Source organism: Tursiops truncatus, chromosome 2 (genome assembly GCF_011762595.2).
Source record: "Tursiops truncatus isolate mTurTru1 chromosome 2, mTurTru1.mat.Y, whole genome shotgun sequence".
Lineage (NCBI taxonomy): Eukaryota > Metazoa > Chordata > Mammalia > Artiodactyla > Delphinidae > Tursiops > Tursiops truncatus.
This window is the reverse complement of record NC_047035.1, coordinates 169,473,124-169,485,302: the sequence shown is the minus strand read 5'-3', so window position 1 is coordinate 169,485,302 and position 12,179 is coordinate 169,473,124. Positions and strand designations below refer to the sequence as shown.

Here is a 12,179-nt window from a genome sequence, read left to right as displayed (position 1 = left end):
GTAAGAGAAGAACATGTTTTGAAAAGAGTTCTTAAAAGAACCTTCTAGACTCAGAGGATAAAATGGAGGATAAATGGAGGATAAAAAAATATCTTTTCTCTCCTCTTCTTCCGATTTCTTTTAATGACTATAATGCCAAATTATCTCGGCTGCAAATGCACACCGATATTGGACCTCACTGCAGTATTTCCCTGCTGACACACTGATAAACAGGGCTCTCCCCAGCAGACAAGAGCGCTCGCTGTTCTTAAGCTGCTGTTTCCTTTGCGCCTTTGTGTTTCTCATAGTCGGGAAATTAGAAAGAAAAAAAAAATCCTGCCCAGTACATTTTTCTTTCTCTTCTTTTCTTTTTTTTTGGCCACGCCACAAGGCTTGTGGGATTTTAGTTCCCCAACCAGGGATCACCAGGGATCGAATGGGGCCCTCAGCAGTGAAAGTGCAGAGTCCTAACCACTGGACTGCCAGGGAATTCCCCCCAGTATATTTTTCTAAAATTTGTTTTTGTTCTTTATTTGGAAACTCATTGATTTCACCATGGAAATATTTTCGAGGAGAAAATAAAAAATCAAGGGATTTACATGAAAAAATAGCAAATAATTTTTAAATGTAATTTTATGCAAAAACAAGCTACGGTGTTTCGGGGCCTCGAATTGCTATACGTTGTTGCATTGTTAGACATTTCAAATCAATAACTTTCTTAAAACTAAGTTTGCCGTTTCTTCCAGTCACTTTGCCCCACTAAGGCTTCTATGTAAATATAGAGTCCGAAATGAACTCCTCGGAAGACCAGAAAATGCAGTTCCAGTTCTTTGAAAATTTAATCAAATGTGAATCAAAACCCCATTCTGTGTCTGCAGACTTGGAGTGACACTGGGTTTGTTCCCCTGGAGAATGGGGTCAACTTGAAGAGTCCTGTGCTTTTTACCCTAATTCGGGGTGTTTGCAGCGCGTATTCAGAATCTAAGTGGCCTAACGAGGAGAAAAGAGACAAACTACCACCAGCCTTTTTCATTCCTGATGGGCTGTGCGTAGAGACCGGTGGGGAGACCAGAGAGGTCTGAAGAAACACCTGCCTGCCTTCCAGGTTTTTAGGAATCATGCAGAGGACAGAGATACATATCAAAAGAAATCCCAAGTGAGGTCCGTGCCCCAGGGAGACAGACCTCTCTGGATTTCCTGCAAACAACCTCTTGAGAAAGAATAGGGCAGCGAGCCAGAGGCGGAGTAGAACTCATTTGAATTCCTGTCCCTTAGCTTTGCCCAGCCAGGCGCCGCGGGCAGGGCGGGCGCCGCTCACCGCCCAGCCCCGCTCTCCAAGGGCAGCGACCAATGGGAGACGGGCGGGCCCGAGAGCACGGCCAATGGGAACCGGCGGGCGGAGGCGCGCTGCCCTTTAAGGAGCGGCGGGCCGCGGCGTCGGGGGAGCCCAGCGCCTGGGGTGGCGCAGCGTTCGGGCGTCGCGCAACCGTGTCCCCGCAGGTGAGCTGGGGGTGCGTCGGCCGCGGGGGGTGGGGAGAGGCGTGCTTCCTGCAGGGAAGCGCTCGAGTGGGGCGTGGGGCCGGCGTGATACCCCCCCGGATGGCACGGCGCTTCGGGCAGCCCAGGGTGCTCGCCCCCGCAAGCCGTCTGCGGGGACCCCGAGACACGCCCACCCCATCGCGACCGCCCCGTGGTTGCCGGTAGCCAGCGGTGGTGCCAGCTGTTGACGGCGAACCTAGCTCCCTATGGCAACTCTTGTGAACCCCGGGGATTGGTTAGACGCAAAATAGGCATGGGCCGAGGGGGAGGGCGGGCGCCGAGTTGCTCCGGGAAGATCCTCCGGCTCTTCCCATCCTGGAGAAGAAGGTGTAGGCGCCTGCGGTCTCACCCGCGCCCCTTGTTCCTTGGTGTGTCCAGGGGCTCTCCCAGGCAAGTGCAGTCTGGAAAACCACGATCTAAAAATACTGTTTTTATGATCTTTGGGAAAAAAATGTTCAGTGTGGAAATTTGCAGGAAAGCACAAATATAAGGTAAAACCATCAGGTATTCCTTCACCCAAGTGATAATAACCACGTTAACTGTCTATGTGCGCATGTGCATATATATGTGCGTGTTTATACACATACCGATTTTGCTATTTATATAGTTTTGCTCTTTTTTTTTGTATTATGAGCGTTTTGTCAAAACTAAATATTCTTTAAAATGTTTTAAATGTCTGCATTGGGTGCATGGCAGGATGCACCCGATGCGAGTGTCGGTGGTGACACGGGGGTCACTGCTACATTAGGGGCGGGGTCAGGGGGCCTTGTGAAACCTGAAAACATGAACAGAAGGTCTGAGGAGAGGCCTTCAGGCAGTTGTTTTGAAGAGCCTCGAGTACAGATGCGGGGGAAATGAAGTGCACGCACATTCAGCCGGGATGCTGAGGACCCAGCTCCAGGAGAGTCAGCTCAGCGGAGGCTGAAATTGCTCACCAAAAGCACTGAGCCCAGCTCTACAGCAGCGCGGGAACATGAAACTTTCCCTTTGGCCCAGAATGCTTGGAATCGAATGTAAACAGCTGTACGTCTAAAGCTGTGGCTCACCTATGGTAACTCTCAGGCCCTCCTAATATCCACTCACGCATCATGCATTCCTTCAACAAGGAGGCGCAGGGCTCAGATGGGTTCCTACCACCTGCCGAGGCTCTTGCTACCAAGATGAATGTTTGTGCCTGTCCTCTAGCATGGTTGCGTGGGGGAACAAATAAATACGTTTCCAGCAGACTTTGTGCCGGGTCCTAATAAGTGCTGTCCGGGGCTGCCTGCAACCCTTCCCTGCCTCTGTCCATCCCCCAGGCGCTGACCCCCCAGGCTCAGCTAAGCACCATCTCCTCTGCGAAGCTTCTTCCACACCCGCTGCTGCTCCTTCCTCTGTGGTCCCAGAGCACCCACTGCTCCTCCGTTAGAGCAGGTATCCCAGGTCACTGTGACCTGCTCATCTCCCGCTAGATGCCGAGATCTGTGAGAGCCGGCTTCCCTGCTCACCCCTGTGTGCTCCGCCAAGGCCTGGCCCATCAGGGGTGTTCGATGCGTGGCGAATAGTACGATACAAGTGATGAGCTCTGGGTGGGCAGAGTTAACAGAATGAAATCAAGACTATCTACGTTATTAATCTTGTTTAATCCTCACACTTCCCTGCTGAGGTTGATATTATCCTTTTTTTGGCCGAAGCTGAATCTCAGAGGAACTTCATTGCTTGTGCAGAGTCCCGTGGCAGTGTGTCTCAAAGCTAGATTCAAATCCAGGTTCCTGATGCAAGGCCGATGTTTTTCCCACGGCAGCTCGTCATGGTTGGACTGGGGGAGCTGTACAGTGGAACTACCACGTACAGCAGGAGTGTATCAAGTCGGGACGCTAGGGAAGGGCATGCTGGAGAGGAAGAGCGGTCCTGGGCCCTGCTCTGGAATGGGCTTCTCTCTACCTGGGGAGGGAGGAGGGAGGGGACCCCTGAAATTGCCTGGGAAACTGTCAGGGGCTGCATCCTTGTGTGGAGCGGGTCCGAGACATTCATGGGATCACCAAATGGTTCCCTACCCTCAAAACGTGAAGCACAATTTTCCAGAAACTCTTTCCTGGAAGGCAGAGACTTAGCATGGTTTTTAAGAAGCCTTAGAATTCTAATCGAGTCTTAGCTTGCCAAAAGGCACTGAGTTGCTGTCATTGGAAAATGGCATGAGACTTGACAGCAAACAACACCTGAGATGCCTGCCAACCCTGCAGGGGAGGATCCCTATGCCTCTGGACAGCCTAGCCCTGCTCTGCCCTTAGGAAGCTGAGGGCAGTAATGTGGCATTTTAACTTTGTCCTTGTTATAGACACGATATGTGCACATTATAGGAAATTTAGAGAGTACAGACAGTAAACAAACAAACAGGAAACTTACCAATAATCAGAGGCAATTAGTATTGACACGTTTTAGTATATATTTTCTATTCATTGTTTTCTAAAAGCTGAGTGTATACTAACATTTGTTAAGTCATAAAAGGCACTTTTCACATCTTGTTTCATTGCAAGTACTTTTTGCATTTTATTCTAGAACTTTTTTTTTCAAAAAGCCTTATAATAAAAATTGTAGCAGCTGTACTTTATTGAACACTCATTATGTGCCAGGCACTATTTAAAATATTTTGCGTGTGTTGTTGTCAACTTATATCCTCATAAATAAGTTTTACAAGTGGGTGGGTGGTGGTATTGTAGCATATTGTCCCATATTTCAGATGAAGAAACAGACACACAGAGGTTAAGTAACCTGCCCAAGACCACCACCCACCCAGCTCTTAAGTGCTGAAGCTGAGAGTCAAACCAAGGCAGTCTAGGTCCAGGGCTTGTGTTCTTAACCATGATATTATCTATAAAGCAGCTGACAATTTCCTAGAAAAAAACTCAGATGAGGCAGGGGGTCTGTGCTTCATCCTAGTCACATGTACCCACACTTCTCAGATCCCCATAAAGATTGATTAGGTGGCTGGGCTATTTTCAAGGATATTTAGGGTAGAGACACTTGTCTCTGGCTTACAAGTGATTTTTGTTCATCGCAATACAACTATTCTAGTTGTGCTACTGTCCTGTCTTTGGAGGTTGATGGAAGTTTTACCCAGCAACTCTGCTGAGATCACAGGGATTCTGATGTCACAGTGGTCTCTCCACTTTCTCTACCAGGTCTTTGGATCAAAAGGGAGCTCTGGCTTCAAAGAAGGAAAGTAGTAGGTAGGGGTAGAATGCTTCTTTGAACCTCTCTTGTTTCATACACAGGCTGCTGACAATTCCCGCTTACTCCTGATTTCAAACAAATAACACAAGAATGGAAAAAAGAAAAGAATGGGGAAAAATGGAGAAAAAAAAGAATGGAACAATTCCATTGTTCAAAGTAATCAGCAAAGCCTTTGTATATAAACTAAGAGGTTAAAAGGAGAAAGGAATAAATCTGCTAGGAGCACCTTATCCCTATGTGGAACAGTACAGGGGAAGGGGATGGCTGCTGGCCGAGCCCCGGGCTGAGAACCCTCGGCCAGCCCTAGTGGCTTGGGAACTAGGCAGGTCAGGGTTTTCAGAGGTAAGTCATGAATGGGGAGGACAGGTTTATTATTCAGTATATTTATATACAGAATTTCTGGGAAGTCAGTTTCTTTTTACTAATCAGCTAAGTTGACTGAACAACTTCTCTTTTCTGGAAATCAATTGAAATAAGTCTTAGAAGTTTTGGTCTCAATTTTTAAAGGAATCTATACAGGCAACTCAGCGCAATCAGAAGTACTACCCTCAGAAACTAGCTAGTCCACTCAATAGGTATAAATAATACTGCTGTTGAAGCATGTGGGCAGAGAGGCGCTGGGAGATGAATGCCCTGGACAAAGATATTCATTGGCAGCAAAGCTATTGCATACAGCAAAGTGTAGATTTTGGAAGAAGAGGAGGACGTGCTCATGAGGGTGATCAAGAAAGTGAAGGAAATGCCATCTAAAAAAATTAATAGAAACTTGTATTTATATACTTCTAACTTATGAGAAAAACTTTGCGTTGGAATTTCTCAGATATAATTTTTTTGCATGTTTTTCTTTTACCTTTTCACCATCTTCAACCATTCTTCCCCCCACCTCTGGCAACTACCGATTTGCTCTCTGTTTCTATTAATTTCTTTTTATTTTTAGATTCCACATATAAGTGAGACCATACAGTATTTATCTTTCTGCGTCTGACTTATTTCACTTAGCATAATGTCCTCCAAGTCCATCCATATTGTTGCAAATGTCGATAGCTCCTTCTTTTTTTTTTTTTTTTTTTTTTTGTGGTACGTGGGCCTCTCACTGTTGTGGCCTCTCCCGTTGCGGAGCACAGGCTCAGTGGCCATGGCTCACGGGCCCAGCCGCTCCGCGGCATGTGGGATCTTCCCGGGCTGGGGCACGAACCCGCGTCCCCTGCATCGGCAGGCGGACTCCCAACCACTGCACCACCAGGGAAGCCCGATAGCTCCTTCTTTTTCATGGTTGATTAATATTCTGTTATATCTATATAATGGAATATTTTATATATATATATATATATATATATATATATATATATATATATATATATATAAAACATTCTTTATCCATTCATCCATCAACGGATACTTAGGTTGCTTCCATGTCTTGGCTATTGTAAATACAGCTGCAGTGTACACAGTGGGTGCAGATATCCCTTTGAGATAGTGATTTCATTTCCTTTAGATAAATACCCAGAAGTGGGATTGCTGGATCGTATGGTAGTTATTTTTTAAATTTTTTGAGGAAACTTCATACTGTTTTCCACAGTGCCTGCACCAATTTACAGTCCCACCAACAGCGTATAGGGTTTCCTTTTCTCCACACCCTCCTCAACGTTTGTTATTTCTTGTCTCTTAGATGATAGCCATTCTGACAGGTATGACGTGATATCTCACTGTTGTTTTGATTTACATTTCTGTGTTGGTTAATGGTGTGGCCACCTGTATGTCTTCTGTGGAAAAATCTCCTGGCTATTTTTAAATCAAATTGTTTCCTTTTGCTTTTTTTTTTTTTTTTTTTTTTGCTTTTGAGTCATATGAGTTCTTTATATATTTTGAATATATATATTCAAAGGCCCCTTAGACATATGATTTGCAAATATTTTGTCCCACTCAGCCTTTTCATTTTGTTTATTTTTGCTTTAGCTAGTTTTACTCTTGGTGTCAAATCCAAAATAAATCATTAAGATTGATGTTAAGGAGCTTATTCTCTGTCTTTTTCTAGTTGTTTTACAGTTTTAAGCCTTACGTTCAAATTTTTAATTCGTTTTGAGTTGATTTTTGTATATGGTGTAAGGTGGGGTCCAGTTTCATTTTTTTTTTTGCATGTTCTCTTCAGTTTTCTCAGCACCGTTAATTGAAGACACCGTCCTTTCCCCATTGTATATTCTTGGCTCCTTTGTCATAAATTACAAAGGGTTTATTTCTGGGCTCTTGAGTCTGTTTCATTGATCTATGTGTCTGTTTTTATGCCAATACCATACTGTTTTGCTTACTATAGCTTGTAATATTGTTTGAAATCAGGAATTATGATGCCTCCAACTTTGTTCTTCTTTCTCAAGATTGCTTTGGCTTTTGTGGCTCCATACACATTTTAGGATTGCTTTTTCTATTTCTGTGAAAAATGCCATTGGAATTTTGATAGGGATTGAGTTGAATTTGTATTGATAGATGACTTTGGGTAGGATGAACATTTTACTACTATTAATTCTTCCTATCCATGCACATAGAATATCTTTCCATTTATTCATGTCTTCTTCAGTTTTTAAACATAGATAAATTAAACATTTTAAATATTAACTCATTGTTGACCAGGAGATTTTTGCAGAAACTAACACCTGTGGCCAGCGATTTGTTACGTAAATGAATATTGAAATGTCTCTGGTCAATAACATTCGGGTAACAAAAGATGTGTTAATACGTCTGTGGTCAGTAATGTGTTAAGAATTTTATTTAGTTCTCCGTATCTAATACGTGGGTACATTGTCTATGTAGCAGGTAAGGACCAGGAGAAGTGTCCACGAATTAAAATAGGTTAGGATAATTCTGGTGGAACCAGAGCAGTAATAGTTCATTTCTGTTTGAAAGCTCCCTCCTCCTCTTTACGTTTCCCCAAAGCAGATGGACCTGCCGAAAGTTAGCAAATGCACACTTTGTGCCTTTTTGCTTTAGGCTGATTTTGAAAAGGCAGCCAAAGACATGAGGAAGCTGAAAACCAGGCCAGATGATGAGGAACTAAAAGAACCCTATGGGCTCTACAAACAATCTGTAATTGGAGATGTAGATACTGGTACTGGGTTGTCATTTAAAAAATAACAATACGTTTCACTGAACAGTATTTCTAGAAGCATAGAGTAAAAAGTAACCCTGAAAATATATCTGTCCTCCTTTTGGCAGAGTGTCCAGGACTGTTAAATCTAAAAGGCAAGGCTAAGTGGGAAGCTTGGAACCTCAGCAAGGTGGTTAATTTGTAAATAAGTGAAACAAACCTTCTTAATTTCCCAATAACATCGGTCAGTGAGTCAATCTGTTTGTATCTTTCTAGGATTATCAAAGGCAGATGCCATGAGTGCCTGTATTTCTAAAGCAAAAGAGCTAATAGAAAAATATGGAATATAGAATTCAGTATGTGAGAAAATTTTCCTTTTGAAGACTTCATAATGGTACCGTGACCTAATATTTTGGGGAGAAATGCACGGTTAACTCTTTATGTATCATCCATATTTTTGCTAGTAACATGAATTGTAATTCCTATTTAGAGGTATGCTGAAACTACATATTTAATGAAATTTTTAAATTTTCAGGTGATTTTTAAAAGTTCTTTTTAAAAAAGTGTTGCTCTGATGGTACGTTGTTGGACTTATGACCAAATTGGACTTACGGACGCACTGTCAGAATGCAACTCGTTCGTATGTAGGGGACTTAACTTACTAAGTTTTGCCTAAAGACATTAACAGCTGTTCTTTTGGCTTCTGTTTTTTCTGCAGTGAGGTGGTCTTACTGGTATAATCAGAACAGTTTATTAAGAACTAATCACAAGACTCTTTGTTTCACTGTGTAGCACTGGGTTTCACACTTACACAGGGCTTTGGCAGTCACAGGCACACCTGGTTCCAGTCCCAGTTCGGTGACTTATTTACTAGGTAACCTGAGGCAAGTTACCGAAGCTTGCTAAGCTCATCTGTGGAGTAGGGGGAAAATGTCAGTCTCACAGGGGTGTAAGAACTGAATGAGGTAACTGTAGTTACCCTACGTCCATTTTAAAGCATACACTGTATAAAAGCTGACAGTAATGGTCTTCATGACAATTTTTTTTGTTTTGTTTTTTAGATTCCATATATATGTGTTAGCATACGGTATTTGTTTTTCTCTTTCTGACTTACTTCACTCTGTATAACAGACTCTAGGTCCATTCACCTCACTACAAATAACTCAATTTCGTTTCTTTTCATGGCTGAGTAATATTCCATTGTATATATGTGCCACATCTTCTTTATCCATTCATCTGTCGTTGGACACTTAGGTTGCTTCCATGTCCTGGCTATTGTAAATAGAGCTGCAATGAACATTGTGGTACATGACTCTTTTTGAATTATGGTTTTCTCAGGGTATATGCACAGTAGTGGGATTGCTGGGTCGTATGATAGTTCTATTTTTAGTTTTTTTGAGGAACCTCCATACTGTTCTCCATAGTGGCTGTATCAATTTACATTCCCACCAACAGTGCAAGAGGGTTCCCTTTTCTCCGCACCCTCTCCAGCATTTATTGTTTCTAGATTTTTTGATGATGGCCATTCTGACCAGTGTGAGGTGATACCTCATTGTAGTTTTGATTTGCATTTCGCTAATGATTAATGATGTTGAGCATTCTTTCATGTGTTTGTTGGCAATCTGTGTATCTTCTTTGGAGAAATTTAGGTCTATTTAGGTCTTCTGCCCATTTTTGGATTGGGTTGTTTGTTTTTTTGATATTGAGCTTCATGAGCTGCTTGTAAATTTTGGCGATTAATCCTTTGTCAGTTGCTTCATTTGCAAATATTTTCTCCCATTCTGAGGGTTGTCTTTTGGTCTTGTTTATGGTTTCCTTTGCTGTGCAAAAGCTTTTGAGTTTCATTAGGTCCCATTTGTTTATTTTTGTTTTTATTTCCATTTCTCTAGGAGGTGGGTCAAAAAGGATCTTGCTGTGATTTATGTCATAGAGTGTTCTACCTGTGTTTTCCTCTAAGAGTTTGATAGTCTCTGGCCTTACATTTAGGTCTTTAATCCATTTTGAGTTTATTTTTGTGTATGCTGTTGGGGAGTGTTCTAATTTCATTCTTTTACATGTAGCTGTCCAGTTTTCCCAGCACCACTTATTAAAGAGGCTCTCTTTTCTCCACTGTATATTCTTGCCTCCTTTATCAAAGATAAGGTGACCACATGTGTGTGGGTTTATCTCTGGGCTTTCTATCCTGTTCCATTGATCTATATTTCTGTTTTTGTGCCGGTACCATACTGTCTTGATGACTGTAGCTTTGTAGTATAGTCTGAAGTCAGGGAGCCTGATTCCTCCAGCTCCGTTTTTCTTTCTCAAGATTGCTTTGGCTATTCGGGGTCTTTTGTCTTTCCATACAAATTGTGAAATTTTTTGTTCTAGTTCTGTGAAAAATGCCAGTGGTAGTTTGATAGGGATTGCATTGAATCTATAGATTGCTTTGGGTAGTAGAGTCATTTTCACAATGTTGATTCTTCCAATCCAAGAACATGGTATATCTCTCCATCTATTTGTATCATCTTTAATTTCTTTCATCGGTGTCTTATAATTTTCTGCATACAGGTCTTTTGTCTCCTTAGGTAGGTTTATTCCTAGATATTTTATTCTTTTTGTTGCAATGGTAAATGGGAGTGTTTTCTTAATTTCACTTTCAGATTCTTCATCATTAGTGTATAGGAATGCAAGAGATTTCTGTGCATTAACTTTGTATCCTGCTACTTTCCCAAATTCATTGATTAGCTCTAGTAGTTTTCTGGTAGCATCTTTAGGATTCTCTATAGTATAGTGTCATGTCATCTGCAAACAGTGACAGCTTTACTTCTTCTTTTCTGATTTGGATTCCTTTTATTTCTTTTTCTTCTCTGATTGCTGTAGCTAAAACTTCCAAAACTATGTTGAATAAGAGTGGTGAGAGTGGGCAACCTTGTCTTGTTCCTGATCTTAGTGGAAATGGTTTCAGTTTTTCACCATTGCGGACGATGTTGGCCGTGTTTGTCATATATGGCCTTTATTCTGTTGCGGTAAGTTCCCTCTATGCCTACTCTCTGGAGAGTTTTTATCATAAATGGGTGTTGAATGTTGTCAAAAGCTTTTTCTGCATCTATTGAGATGATCATATGGTTTTTATTCTTCAGGTTGTTAATATGGTGTATCACATTGATTGATTTGCATATATTGAAGAATCCTTGCATTCCTGGAATAAACCCCACTTGGTCATGGTGTATAATCCTTTTAATGTGCTGTTGGATTCTGTTTGCTAGTATTTTGTTGAGGATTTTTGCGTCTATGTTCATCAGAGATATTGGCTTGTAGTTTTCTTTCTTTGTGACATTTTTGTCTGGTTTTGGTATCAGGATGATGGTGGCCTCGTAGAATGAGTTTGGGAGTGTTCCTCGCTCTGCTATATTTTGGAAGGTTTGAGAAGGATAGGTGTTAGCTCTTCTCTAAATGTTTGATGGAATTCTCCTGTGAAGCCATCTGGTCCTGGGCTTTTGTTTGTTGGAAGATTTTAAATCACAGTTTCAATTTCAGTGCTTGTGATTGGTCTGTTTGTATTTTCTATTTCTTCCTGGTTCAGTCTCAGAAGGTTGTGCATTTCTAAGAATTTGTCCATTTCTTCTAGTTTGTCCATTTTATTGGCATATAGTTGCTTGTAGTAATCTCACTTGAGGTTATTTTTAGCTCAAATTTATTACATGAATTCTAACTCAAAACCCAAAACTGCCCCCATAATGAAATGTATATTATTTGCACTTGGTTAAAAAGGAATGATACATTCTAAAAAATACCTCCTGTGTGCACTTTAATCTTATGTACTAAGACTCTCTATATACTATTTTTAAATCATAACAAAAACATGAACCCATATTATGTGATCCTAAATATATCCATGTTTTAAAAGGTGACATTTTAGTGTATAATGCTGTGTCAAGCAGTTTAAGCCATAAGGAAGAGACATCGGTTGCATCAAGTAGGGGGGTTTATTGCGAAGATCAGTGGGAGATAACAAATCAAGATACCGATTGGACAGCCAGGATTCCAAGAGACAAACACGGTCTGGGAATTGCTGGAGATCGCAGGATGCGCGCAGCTCTGGGTATATGGTGCCTCTTCATTCCCTGTGAATCCTGTCTGTAGTGTTCTGCCGTTGCTCCGTCTCAGATAATTTTCCGTATTTCCTTTTTTATTCTTGTCTGTTTCCAACTGTTGCGCTTTCTCCCTACATCTGAGGCAGCCTGTTGGGTGTGTTTGACCCTCTGTACGCCAAGGGCTGTCCATGGTAGGCTCGCCCTGGGTCCCTGTCTGTCACCACCAGAGCAACAGCAGGACCACACAGAGACAATGGGCAGTCCAGGTCGGAGGAACCCCTTAGAGGAGAACCAGG

At 42.1% G+C, this 12,179-nt stretch overlaps 1 protein-coding gene across 1 annotated transcript; it reads left to right on the top strand.

The window, feature by feature from the left end:
- Positions 1-1,329: 1,329 nt before the first annotated feature.
- Positions 1,330-8,160, top strand: ACBD7 (acyl-CoA binding domain containing 7). The gene is given in 4 exon segments (XM_033850338.1): positions 1,330-1,479; positions 7,660-7,831; positions 7,939-7,999; positions 8,085-8,160. Coding segments are annotated over 4 exon segments (459 nt in total).
- Positions 8,161-12,179: the final 4,019 nt, after the last annotated feature.